This window comes from Anomalospiza imberbis, chromosome 8 (genome assembly GCF_031753505.1).
Source record: "Anomalospiza imberbis isolate Cuckoo-Finch-1a 21T00152 chromosome 8, ASM3175350v1, whole genome shotgun sequence".
In the NCBI taxonomy this organism is placed as follows: Eukaryota; Metazoa; Chordata; class Aves; order Passeriformes; family Viduidae; genus Anomalospiza; species Anomalospiza imberbis.
Window position 1 is genome coordinate 20683429 of NC_089688.1, and position 12542 is coordinate 20695970.

At 37.1% G+C, this 12542-nt stretch overlaps 1 protein-coding gene across 3 annotated transcripts; it reads right to left on the reverse strand.

The window, feature by feature from the left end:
• Nucleotides 1-2169: 2169 nt before the first annotated feature.
• LOC137478131 (endogenous retrovirus group K member 10 Gag polyprotein-like) lies at nucleotides 2170-10544 on the reverse strand. 3 transcript variants are annotated; one of them, XM_068197728.1, is made up of 3 exons: nucleotides 10447-10541; nucleotides 6008-6100; nucleotides 2170-4110 (listed from the first exon to the last, which is right to left on the reverse strand). In XM_068197728.1, the coding sequence occupies exon 3, from the start codon at nucleotides 3688-3690 to the stop codon at nucleotides 2185-2187; it is 1506 nt and encodes a 501-aa protein (XP_068053829.1). In that variant the 5' UTR covers nucleotides 3691-4110; nucleotides 6008-6100; nucleotides 10447-10541; the 3' UTR covers nucleotides 2170-2184. The 3 variants fall into 3 exon arrangements, with proteins under 3 accessions (XP_068053829.1, XP_068053831.1, XP_068053830.1); XM_068197730.1 differs by lacking the exon at nucleotides 6008-6100 and having other exon boundaries at nucleotides 10447-10544; XM_068197729.1 differs by lacking the exons at nucleotides 6008-6100; nucleotides 10447-10541 and adding an exon at nucleotides 5337-5425.
• Between the last annotated feature and the right edge of the window lie 1998 nt (nucleotides 10545-12542).

A 12542-nucleotide genomic window follows, 5' to 3' on the forward strand; every position in this document is an offset into this window, starting at 1 on the left:
AACTACATACAAGGAATCTGATATTAAGTTGAAAGGCTCATTTTGAAACAACTGAAAAGCCTTTACAGTGGCTGCTAATTCTTTTAGCTCTGTCAACGCTGGCTGAAAAGTCACAGAGTTTTCCCAAACCCCTGTGGAATTTTTCCAGGCAACAACTGCTTTCTGAGTTTTCCCAGAGCCGTCGATGAAGACTGCCTTTGCTCCAGGCAGAGGGTGTGACAATGTTAGAAAACGCAGCTGTAGAGAAAGATCTTTTAAACATTGCAAAACTTAACTTTTTGGCAAAAATTAACAATGTTTCCCAAAAAGTCTGTCATGGCAGCCTGTAAAGATAATGATTCCTGGAACATACCCTGAAAAGCATCTGCCGGCAAAGGAATGTGGATATGAGAAGGATCTTCACTACTTAGGGTTTGGTATAATTTTTGTCCTGTGGAATCAAGTCTAACAATCATGTCAAGTTAATGTGGCTACTATTTTTGAAAATGTGTGAAGTAAAAATACCCACTTTAACATCCACAATTGTTGTTTATCATCACACCGCTGTGCTATTAATGCATATGGTTGGAATTCAGCTATGACAACAAAATGTCTCAGTGGTAACTCTGCTTGTTGTTTGGATACAAAGGTTGTCTGAATTTTATCTGTCACAATTTGCAATGCTTCATGGGCTTCTGGACTGAGTTCACAAGGTGATCTTAAATCTGTGTCTCCCTTAAGTAAATTAAATAAGGGTGACAATTCCTAAGTGGAGATATCAAGGGTAGGTCTGAGTCAATTAGAAGCTCCTAATAATTTTTGTAAATCATGCAATGTTTTAATAGAGGTTGGCAGCACAATGGACTGAGGAACAATTTTCTGCTCATATAATAGAAACCCTAGGTATTTCCAAGGCAGGACAGTTTGAACTTTGTCTGCTGCAATACAGAGACCAAATTTGTCAAGAGAAAGACTCAAAAAGACTAAACAGTTTTGCAATAGAAAAGAGTCATCTACTGCTAGCAGTATATCATCCACACAATAACACAATAGAACCGTTAAAAATTGCTGCTGCACTGGTCGTAAAGCACTTGTGGCCACAAGCTGGCATATTGTAGGACTTTTTCATCCCTTGTGGTAACACAATGCAATGATGCCTTTGCATAGGTTCATTGGTATTCAAGGATGGTAATGAAAAAGCAAAATGAGGTGCATCATCAGGATGTAATGCAATTGTGAAAAAATAATCTTCTAAGTCAATTAACAATTCCCAAGCTTCAGGGAACACTGCTGGATTAGGTATTCTGGGTTGCTGTGCACCCATTAGGGCTATTACTGCTTTGATAGCTCTCAGATCTTGTAAGAGTCTCCACTTGCCAGTCTTTTTTGGAGTCACAAATACTAGGATGTTCCATGGGCTAGTGGAAGGAACTATATTTCCCATATCTAATTGTTCTTTGACCAGATTTTGTGCTTGTTGCAGCCGTTCCCCTCTGCGGGGCCACTGATCAATCCACACAGGAGTATGTGTTCCATGGGAGTTCAAGTCTCACCTGCACATCAGTGGCCACTTTTAAAGATTTGTTGTCAGTGCCAGTTCCCACTGTGATCACAGATCTCTTCCCCACAGGCTACATGGAGTAGAAAGTACGTACGTTTGAGAGGTGCTTGTTCCATTCTGGCCCTATACCGTGAGTTCTTCGGCTGACTGCTGTGGCGTGTGCTGACCTCCGATGCCTGCGATGATCGCTGCTGGAGTTGTTAAGGGCCATGTGGGTGGCCATTCACATTTGCTGATGGTGGTTATGTCTGCTCCAGCATCTGTTGATCCTGTAAAAGACTTGCCATCTATTACACAGGTTAGAAAAGGTTGTTGTACTGAAATGAGTTTACACCAACAAATGTTAGGAGTACTGGTACTTCCAAAATCTCCAGTGCCCCTGTCAGCATTGGCAGATGGTATCGATTGCATGTCCAGCAATATAGGGAGTGGTATCAGTTGAGCAATGCATGATCCTGCTTGGATAGTACAAAGTGGGTTAAGAGTCCAAGCTATGATTTTTATTTCACCCCTAGAATCAGAGTTGATGATTCCTAGTAAAATAAAAAGTCAACTTCTAGATGATGATGATTTCCCAAGCAGCATGGCATTTAAAGGAAAGGGTCCATTTAAGCCCGTAGGTGTAAGGTGAACTGAAGTGTCATTTATTGTGGTTGTGGTTGTGGTGGAAACTGCCAAGTACAAGCTCGCATTGCCTGGGGTTCTCCTGATGTAACTTGAGCTGCGTGGGTTTGTTGTGCCTGGATCCTGTTTTGTTGTGTGGCACCAGATTTCACGCCACCCTTCAATTTTTGCCGTTGTGGCAGAGGTTTGCCGTCTTTGTCATACTTAGAACGGCATTCACTACTCCAGTGGTAACCTTCCTTGCATCTGAAGCACAGTTTACTAGGTTTTTTCTTCCCTTGCTTATTCTTTGAGCGCTGCTTTTTCACATGACTTTCCTCTCCACAGCAAAAGCATTTAATTGCTGCCCCAGCCACTTGTAGCTGTTGAGCTAAGGCAGTTGCTAGTAAATCTGCTTTGTATTGTTCTGTACCAATATGTGCACAAGTTTTTATAAAGTCAGTTAAGGAAGTACCAGGTTTGTTTTTTATTTGATCAAATGCTTTACAACAGTCAGTATTAGCATTTTCATAGGCTAAGGGTCTCAATAAAACTTCTGCTGCAGCTGGTAAATCAATTTGCCTGTTCACAGCTGTTTGCAAGCAATCGATAAAAGTAATGTAAGGTTCTTGGGGTCCTTCCCTTATGGTGGAGAAGCCAGGTTCACTTCTGGTAATGTCCGGCACTCTTTTCAGAGCTTTTATAGCCAGCCCCCTCACTTGGTTATACATCTCTGGGGGCATTCTTAACTGTTCTCTTATGGTTGTCTGAGCTCTAGTCCCTGCTAAATGATCCTTTGTTATTCCAGCATTACCAGTGTCCGTGTTAGCCTGGGCTTGATTTTCACATAGCTCTTCATACTCTGCCCACCATATTGAATATTGTCTTGCTGTCATAATCAATTTAAATAAAGCTTTCCAGTCAGCAGGTAACACAACATAGTTTTTTGCTATAGCTTCTACAAGTCCCATTGTATAGGAAGATTGCAGACCATTTTCTTTCACAGATTTTCTTAATTCCTTAACCATTTCGTAAGAAATTTGCTCATGATGAGGCTGATTGCCTTGATAGACCATGGGCATAGCATGGAGCAATTCAACATCCCCCTGATCTAATTCTTGTCTTCGGCAGGTGTCTAAAAAGCTTTTTGGCTCAGGGGATAGCAAAAGTTCATTATCAGTCACGTGTCTTAAGGGAGACATGTCATAGGGTGGGAGACATGACTGCTGTTTTAGCACCTTTGTGTCAGTAGATGGTGATGCAGCCATAGCTTTCAGTGGCTGAGACTTTCTAGCAGGACATAAATCACATTCCTGTCTTAGATCAATAGCTCTTAGATTCGCAAGATCGCCCTCTGGTTCCTCCCCATTAATTCCCTCCTCCACTTGCAAAACAACCGAATCAGGACATGAAAGCGGTGCTGTGAGTGCATGGAAAGTGTCTGCAGACAAATTTACAGGTGGGCGTAATATCTCTTCTGAATCATGAAAAGCTTGTAGTGCAGAATAAACAATCTGACAATCTGCATTTGTTGGGATTAACCTCATGATTGTCTAATTGATGAGACTTTAGAGACTCCCCAACTCGCTTCCAGTGATCGAGGTCATAGGAGCCGTCGGGGGGATACCAAGGACAATAAGTTTTCACCCAGATAAGGAGTTGTATAAGCTTTCTTTCTTGTATTTTATACCCTTGTTCCTGTGTAATATGCAATAAACAGTCTTTATGGAGAGTTTCCAGTTTACTTGTATTATTGCCCATTTTTATGACAAACTTTTCCCAACCGCTTGCAAGGCTAACCTGTTCCTTAGGCAGCGGTGAAAGGATGTCCTTGGCAATCCCTGAAGCCCACCATTGGTACAGTCAGGATACACTGCAGGTCGAGGATGGCTTAGGAGCTTGTGTGTCCCTGTTCAGGAAGCCATTTGTGGCATAGGAATGATGCACAGTCCCCAGTCACAGTATAACTAGAAAACATTTATTAAACATATATATAGCTTCTATAATATTTTCACTGCCAGATTAGATCACACACCTGGACAGCCAACAAGTATAACTGTTCATGCATCTGCTAACCAATAGATCATGTTCCTAATATCCACATCAGCTTTTTTTCCTTAAAACAAGTGCTTGTATAAGAATTTTTTCTGCAAAAGACAGTGGTTCTGCTACCTGTCACATTTTAAAAACTTTTTAAAATCTCTTCTGCCTTGACTAAATAATCCTTGTTCTTCTTAGCCAAGTCATCTTTGCCCTCTTATTACTAAGTGCTCTTTGTTTTCTTACCCCGCATCTGGGGATTAATTTGCGTTTACTCCTCTTGTAGTTATGACAGGCATATGAAATATAGAAAGAGGAATAAAGCAAGAGAGTCTCAGCATGCTTAGTAGCTGATCTTTGTGTATTTTACAAATGAAGAGCATAAAAATATTATTTGTCTGAAGTACTTAATGTCTTATGATTTAAAATAAGCAATCATAAAAGCCTCTTAGAGATTCTTAAAAGTACTGGAAAGTAAGCTGAAAATGTCAAATTAATAGTATTTCATAACCAATGTCCAAGGCAAAGAGTGATGACTCTAATAAGACTAGGATATTCTCACAGTCTTTCTTCCTTAGTGTGCTACTTTAAATCATAACAACTAACAGTTAATAATTACAACTGATATTATTGTTGTGCAAGGCATAGGTGGAAAGCAGATTTTTAAATATACTAAATTTATCATGCTTTTGAGATCTGGAGGGAAAAATTCCACACAGCCAGTACTCCAGAGACAAAGATACCGTATACCTCAGCTGGCTCATTTCAGAAAGCCCTCAGCCCCCAAATCTCTCCCTCCTAACCATCAAGACTGAAATGGAATACGGGCATCAGAAGCTCAAAAATGCACTTGGGATGCAATCCTCTTGGGACTTTAAATATTAACATGAAAAATCTTAAACCTTGGGCTACCAGGCAGCCGGACAGGCAACAAAACATTGTGGGGAGTCACACTCCCTTTTGCTGATCTTTCCTTGCAACAGCAACACAAAATTACACAGTGAACCAGCTGCAGGCAACAGATTGTTTATGCGAGATGCCCAACGTGCCACGTATTTCATTAATCTGTCTGCCATTTCACAAAGATATGCATGGTGATTCACACCAGGGAATTCTTACAGGCATGGTCCGATTTCCATTGCAATGGAGTTACCAGCTGACTTCAGGTCCTCGTGCTGCAGCCTCTGGTCAGTAACTGCACAGATCCTACACAATCTGTTGGCCCTCAGGGACTGCACCTCACCAGCATCAAGGGCAACAACACCTTCTTCAGAGCTCCTGCCCAAACCCACCACGAAAAATTAAATCTGCAGGGGTTTGTCTTAGCTAATCTTTTTGATCACATGCTTCAGTCATATAAAAGGAAAGCAATTGCAAGTCTTGTTTAGTTGAACTGGGTATAAATTATGCTAATGGCTAACTCAGGCTATCTTCCTCTCAAACTCTCAATAAGTCAGATTGTGCTTTCAAATAAGTACAGAAACCAAACCATACCCCTGCAAGACACAATGCAAAAGCAGGCAAGAAAATAACTACGTTCAGAAGTATTCTGGCACCACTTGCCATCCCAGGTAGCTTAGGAAAATAAACCAGTGTCAAAGAAATGCAAGACTGAAAGAAAAATCATAGGTTTCTTTATGTTAGTCAGTTTGATACAACCCTCTATTGTTTAAGTCTTCAGGGTGTTCTAGTGCCATATTCCCATGATTTTCTCTCTCTACAACCAGAAAACATAAACGCATGCTTTAATTAAAAAAGAGTAAGGCAAGATACTTACACTAATATAGTCCCAAATTTCCAATAGCCGGAAAAAAGAGCAATTACCTTGACACTTGAACTTCAAACATAGGAGCTGGCAAAGTGGGAGAGAGATTGATCACACACCTCCTGTTTCTAGTTTACCAGCTGGACTATTTTCTGTATCTGCAGTATCAGAGAGAGATAATGCAAAAGGTGGTCAGGTAAACAGCTGTAAACCACAGGGGCCACCCTCTACTCATCAGATCCTCTTTTTCTTTATGCTATATGACATAATTCAAAGCCAGGTTCTTGTGCTACTTTAATCTGAATTTGGGTCATGGTAGGATTTTACAACATTTAGATCAAACTCTGTGAACAGATTTTTTTTTTTTGTAAATCTAGGAAATATACTCTTTTGTTTATAATAATCAGTGATACATACTCCTTACTTTCTTTTTTTCTTCTAATGAACCATGCTATTCTTTAAAATGATATGTTCAACCCATTTAAATAGAAATTTTCAAATTTTCAAGCTCTGCCCTATAGAGCTCTCTAGATATGCACATTTCATGTGGATTTTGCTATTACTCAGTCATGAAGCCTTGTTATATGTTTATGCAATAAAGGAGTTAAATCAGATTAGGGCTGTATTAATGCTCAAATACTTTCAGGTATTCTGCATACATGAATGAAATGTTAATTGCATAATTTAATAAATGTTTTATTTGATAGCTGTCATGGGTGTGTTTTCTTAATGAATAATACCTGGAAGGAAGCAGTTCTATTATGGATGGGAATGACATTGAGTTTGCGTTTATAAGCCCATCAACAAATGAGAGATCAATTATTTTAAAGAGCTGAGAAGCAAAAATTTCATTATAATAGTTTCATTTGTCCTCAACCAAATACCTGTACTCTTTAACCTTGTAAAACATGATAGTGTGAGATTTCCTTCTATTCTTTGGAAGTCAGCAGTGCTTGTTCATAGATCCTAATCTCTCCTCCATCCAATTCTCATCTATTTCAGTTTGCCCTGACCTCAATCACTGCAACCAAATTACTGAAGAGAAACTGCTTTTTTTCCCCCAAGCTTTTTGTAAAGAGGAAGGAACGGTTTTCTCTCTAAAGCTCCAGGCTTACCAGCCAGCTGTTAATTGACTGTGACTTCCTTCCATAATACTTAATTTGGATGCATGTTTAACAGGGAAAACATTACAAAAAGCAAAGGCAAGTATTGCTGGAACAATTTCTTTACATGATGCTACAGAAATTTAAATTAAAATGCCATACATGTTTTGCAGGTCGCTCTATTGATGTGAGTGACCATTAGCATCCTTCATGTATGCAACTCTGCACCCACTGCTGCAGAGACCAGGACTCTTATTCCCCAAGAGGCTTCCTGATCTGTGCAGGCAGAACAGCCACACTGTGCCAACACCTCTGCTGTGGGCAAAATCTTCCCAGGGACAGGAAACCTGATCTCTGCACTGGTGTACCAGTGCTGGTTTATCAGTCTGACCTCCTGCTATCACACGACAAAGAAAAGCAGAACAGAAAATAAAGTCTCTTCCACATTTCACCAATGTAATGGATCCATAACTTTCAATACTGGGGAGTGGGGGGTAGAATACTACTGGGAATGTCTGAGAAAGGAGAGAGAAAAAGTCTTACATTTATTTATTCCAAAAGCAGACACTCAAGAAAATTTCTGTACTGAGAGAAACTTCAAACCCCCACAGTAAAAGTCAAAATTTACAGCATTCCTGTCATACATGGGGAATATAAAATGGTGCCTAGATTTCATGTTGAAACGGTTAAAATTATGCAGATTTACTTTGATGAGGGGGGAATCAACAAATGTTAACTAGATCTTAATTTTAAAAGAGAAAATAAATAATGACTTAAACAGTAAACAAAAAAATTACATATCATATAATGAGAACATTTGCCAGATTAAATTTAGTGGAGGACTGTTTCTTATGTATTTTATGTAAATATATTATTTGAGTGTTTTCAATCTCATCCATTACACTGTTGTTTGTAGATATAGCAGATGATTTTTACCTCTCAAGATTAATCAGTGTTTAAACACTCACTTTAACATAATTACAATACTGATGGTTTTGAAAAGATTCCACATTATAGGAGTCATCTCATAAATAAATTTATTTTATAAAATATGCTTTAATGATAGAAAATGATAATATGGACATTAGCAACCAAATGTGTTGAATCAGATGCTGAGACATTAAGAACATTTTTCAGAAAAAATAAAGGCATGGTGGCTGCTCTTGGATTTTTGAGATACATCTTGGCTGTATAAGTTTCACCCAGTTAATTAGAATGACTAGCAGGCTGAACTGACAGCTACAATTACTTTTTCCTGCCACAGCAATAGTTTCTTTTTTTTTCTACATAGCTGCTTGTGTTTCTTGTGTGAAAGCAAAACAGGAAAAAGAGCACTACAGAATTGGTTTTCCTTGGAGAAATCCTACCTAAATGTTTGGTTTTTACTAAAATGAAGTCTTAATCATAAATATGTATTTGGGGTTTTTTTGGTTTTCTGCATGTTTCTGTGTATTATCTTTACTCATCGATGTAAAACAGAACTGCAGGATTTTCTGTGTGGTCAAAAAGAATCTGGCACTAAATATGGTTGTAGTGTATTGGATTTTTAGTGTATGCAAGTATGCAGAGCATATTTCTAAGTAAATATCATAGAATTTGTTATTTCCATTAAGTATAAGGAGAAGTGTAGAATTAGTAGATTTTTCAGGTGTAACTATTTATAATGCAAATATGTGTATATGTGAGCATAAAGGTCAATGTCTATAAAAAGCCTTTTTAACAGCACAAATTCCTGATTATTTTTTCAAAGATTCCTGGAGCTCCTTTCATTCAGATCACTTTTCAATTTTTAATTTACTTTATTAAAATCTCAATAAGTCATCATATTGTGAACTTCTCTATCTGGAATTCATTAACATATCAGAAGATAATTTATCAACCACATCTCATATATTGCTTTTCATGCATCAATTTGTCATTCTCAGCTTTCATTCTCTTTTATGACTAAGAAATCTTATCTAATTTCAAATTTCTATTCATCCAGGACATATAAATTTTGACCATTTAAAGTCATCTAAATGCTTAAGTTAACTAAGTTTACACATGCCAACTTTTTAAACTTCTGTGCTTGACAGATGAACATCTTGAGATACCAAGTACTGTTTGAGGGAGCAGAGGCATATTTTATAGAATTGAGTTAGGGTATGCAGAATATCATTAGATAAGAACTCCATGTGGATTAGCAGAAACTAGAAAGCCACAGAGATTTTACATCATTTATACATACTATTGCCTAATTCTGAAAAACACAAAAAAGCCAAGTCTTGTGTATAACAATCTTAGCAGGCCAAAAATAGTCCCATTTTAAACCTTTGTAATATAAACAGAGGAATGATTCCATACATATCTGATAAAACCCATCAGCAAGGATAACAAAAAGTATATGATTTTATAATAGCACATTCTCAGGAGGGAATATAAAAGAATTTATGGAATGGTGACATCAAGTAGAAGCAGAAGAATCAGGAGATAATCTCTCTTAACATTTTGCAAAACTGCAACTATGAAATACGGTTGTGAGAAACTGTGAGCAATGATCTATGTAACATTCATTCCACCTAAATTTTCATACTTACATTGTAGCTACGTGCATATAAGTATTGCCTGATTCTTTTTTCCATTAGAAGTAATATGCAGCAGGGGAAGAAATATTCACTTATAGAACATAGTTCATCTGACCTATTTTAGAAATATATGCAAAAGAAAACAAATTATGCCCTAAAGGTGTCTGTTGCCGTTCACTGAAATATAAATAAATGTTGACATTTGCAAATATATGTAATGAAAGTGTTTAAGTTCAAGCAGATGAAACTTACCCAAAGTGTTATCAATGAGAAGAGCAAATGAAGAGTGTTTCTATATAAACTTGGATGAAAACAACCATATTGTCTCACTCTGGCAACTAAAAACATTGTTGTGGCCATAAATAATTGTGGCAGTTCAAGTAGAATGTATTCTCTTTAATTCAAGTACTGCCCATTTCTAATCCACCATTGTGCTCAGGGTCCTTGCTTTTAAACCTGTATCTGTTTTATCCATTCTGAAAACTACTCAAAGGAAAAAAAAATACTAATTGCTGTTAATGAACCCTTAAAAACTGCTGTGATCAACTTCTGACTTGCCTCAATGACCTCCTGAAATAGCAAGTGCCAATGAATGATTATACTCTAGGAAAAAAAAAATCCTTTGGCCTTTAATTTCACTTTATCTCCTTGCTTCACACATTGAGATAGAGCTAAAAGGAAGACAGTAGACACTTCTTACTAATCTTCTCACTTCAATCAAATCCCTATTATTCACCTCATTCAGACTGAATTATCCTTGCTCTTTTCAATAACTCTTTGTTCCTATAGAAGTTCTACTGTACCCTTAATCATCAACTTCTTTACACCTACCTGGATGCTTTCAGTCTCAGCTTTATCTTCCTGAGGCAGCTGCCAAAGAAGGCTCTGGGATCACAAACATGTGCAGAAACTGGATAACAGTTTCTTACAGTTTCCCAGATTGTCAGTGAGCTTGTGCACATGCACATTTTCATTCCTCCAACCTGAAAAACAAATGGTTCTTGTGTCGGTTTATAGACTGTAAATAGTCTTCTAGATCACACAGTAGGCTCTAGAATCTGTGGAAGTTTCAAATCACAAGACAAACTTGTAAGCTCTTGTAAATAAAATATATCCCAAGAACAAAGGGGCAGTCTGTCAAAACTCACATTTTACAGCTCTGGGGGAGTAGTGTGGGAAAATACAGTGAGTTGTATGATAGGAAATGCTGGCCAAGCAGTCACAGAGCAGAGCAAAAGTCCAAAGATCACAAAGAGTTAAGAGGAAAGAACAAGTCATAAGAAATTTAAAAAGTAGTAAAAAATTAATTGATCTAGGGTACCTGCCTAGGTGGAAGGAGAAAGACACTGAGAGATCAGGGGCATTTTATTCCGGTAAAAGTATCAGAGAAAATGAATTCTGACAAAGTCCATATAAAATTTTGTTCTGAATCCTTCTCACCAAAAAAAATGCACAATGATCAAATGGGACCTTTTGCTCTTTTAAATCAAGCTGTATGCCAAGAACAAAGCATTAAAGAGCAACTTTTCCTAAACAAAAATATAACTGCCTTTGTAAATTTTATTGATGTTTAAAGAAAAAGGACAAAGGTGGCAGAACACAGCTGAATGATCTTGGAGGTACAACCATCACTCAGAGTCTTGAAAGATTTCCTACATATTTTTCATATAACAGCAACAGAGTATTTGGGCCAAATCAACCTAACTGTTCATAGCAACCTAATTAAGTGACGGACAAGTGAGTCACATTTTCTTTCAAAACTTTCAGATATCTAAAGTCATAGAAAAAAGAAGATACTAAGCATTTTGTCATAAAGCTTCTTAAACAGATTCAGCATGACTGTTGGAAAAATAAAAATAAATAAATTTTTAAGAAAAGAAAAGCTAAGGTTAGCATAGAACTGTTCACCAATTCTCTTTGAATCAAAGGTTTTTAGACAAGTTTTGTTGCACCAGGATGACATCAAGCAGCTACTCAAGCCAATTACTCTACACTTGCTGGAAACAGTCATTATGACATCTCTTTAATAAGGTATTCCTACTGTGTAAACATAATTGTATTACCATCTAGTGCCTCTATTTTAATTCAAATTGTGCATGTCTTCATTTCAAATCCTCTGTGCTTTCCTCAAGCCTTTCTAAAGAAATAATAAACCTCCCAACTCATGCAATAAATTCCTTTTCTTATAATACTTTTGAGTTCAGGGAATCATAAATTCAGACTTCTGTGGACTTAACAGATTTATTAAACTTTATAATAACTGGAATAATTAGACTTAACTAATCATTCTTTAACTAGAGTGAAGAAATTAATCCTTGAAAGATCTTCTTGGTATGTAAAACACATGATTAATAATTGAAAGTAATCTCACATTTTAAGCCAGTGAGAACAATCAGTCACTAACCCACCTCACCAGAGACATGGGAGACCCTCCATCACAGGAGGTTTTCAAGACGTGGTAGAACAGGTTGGAAATAATCTCATCTCTGCTCTCTTTCCTATGAAAGGCTGGACCAGATGACCTTTCAAAGTAATTTCTTGCATAGGCTATTCTGTCATTCTGTATTTCAGACAACAACCATCTGTGGCTTCTATGAACTTGTATTAAGGCTATAAAACTTTGATAACCAATTTAGAACTAGTTAATGGATTAAAATTTCAGGCACATTTTGACTTTAATAATAATATGGTACACTACAGTTTGTATTTCTCAATTTTTTATTTTAAGAAATTTTGATCTTCAAACACGGCAGTAAGGATTATAATCCAAATAATATATTTCCAAGTATTTAAAAGACAATCTCTTTACAAGTTTACATCTTTCCTTCCTAGATGCTGTACAGAATGTAAGAAAGTCTTCAAAGAAAAAAGAAATTGATTTATAAACAGCAGAAGTAATGAAACCTTACAAAGAATTTTTATCCTTC

What these genes read in the sequence shown, in the direction of transcription:
- LOC137478131 (XM_068197730.1), bottom strand. Translation starts at nt 3,690, where the DNA reads ATGAGGTTAATCCCAACAAATGCAGATTGTCAGATTGTTTATTCTGCA.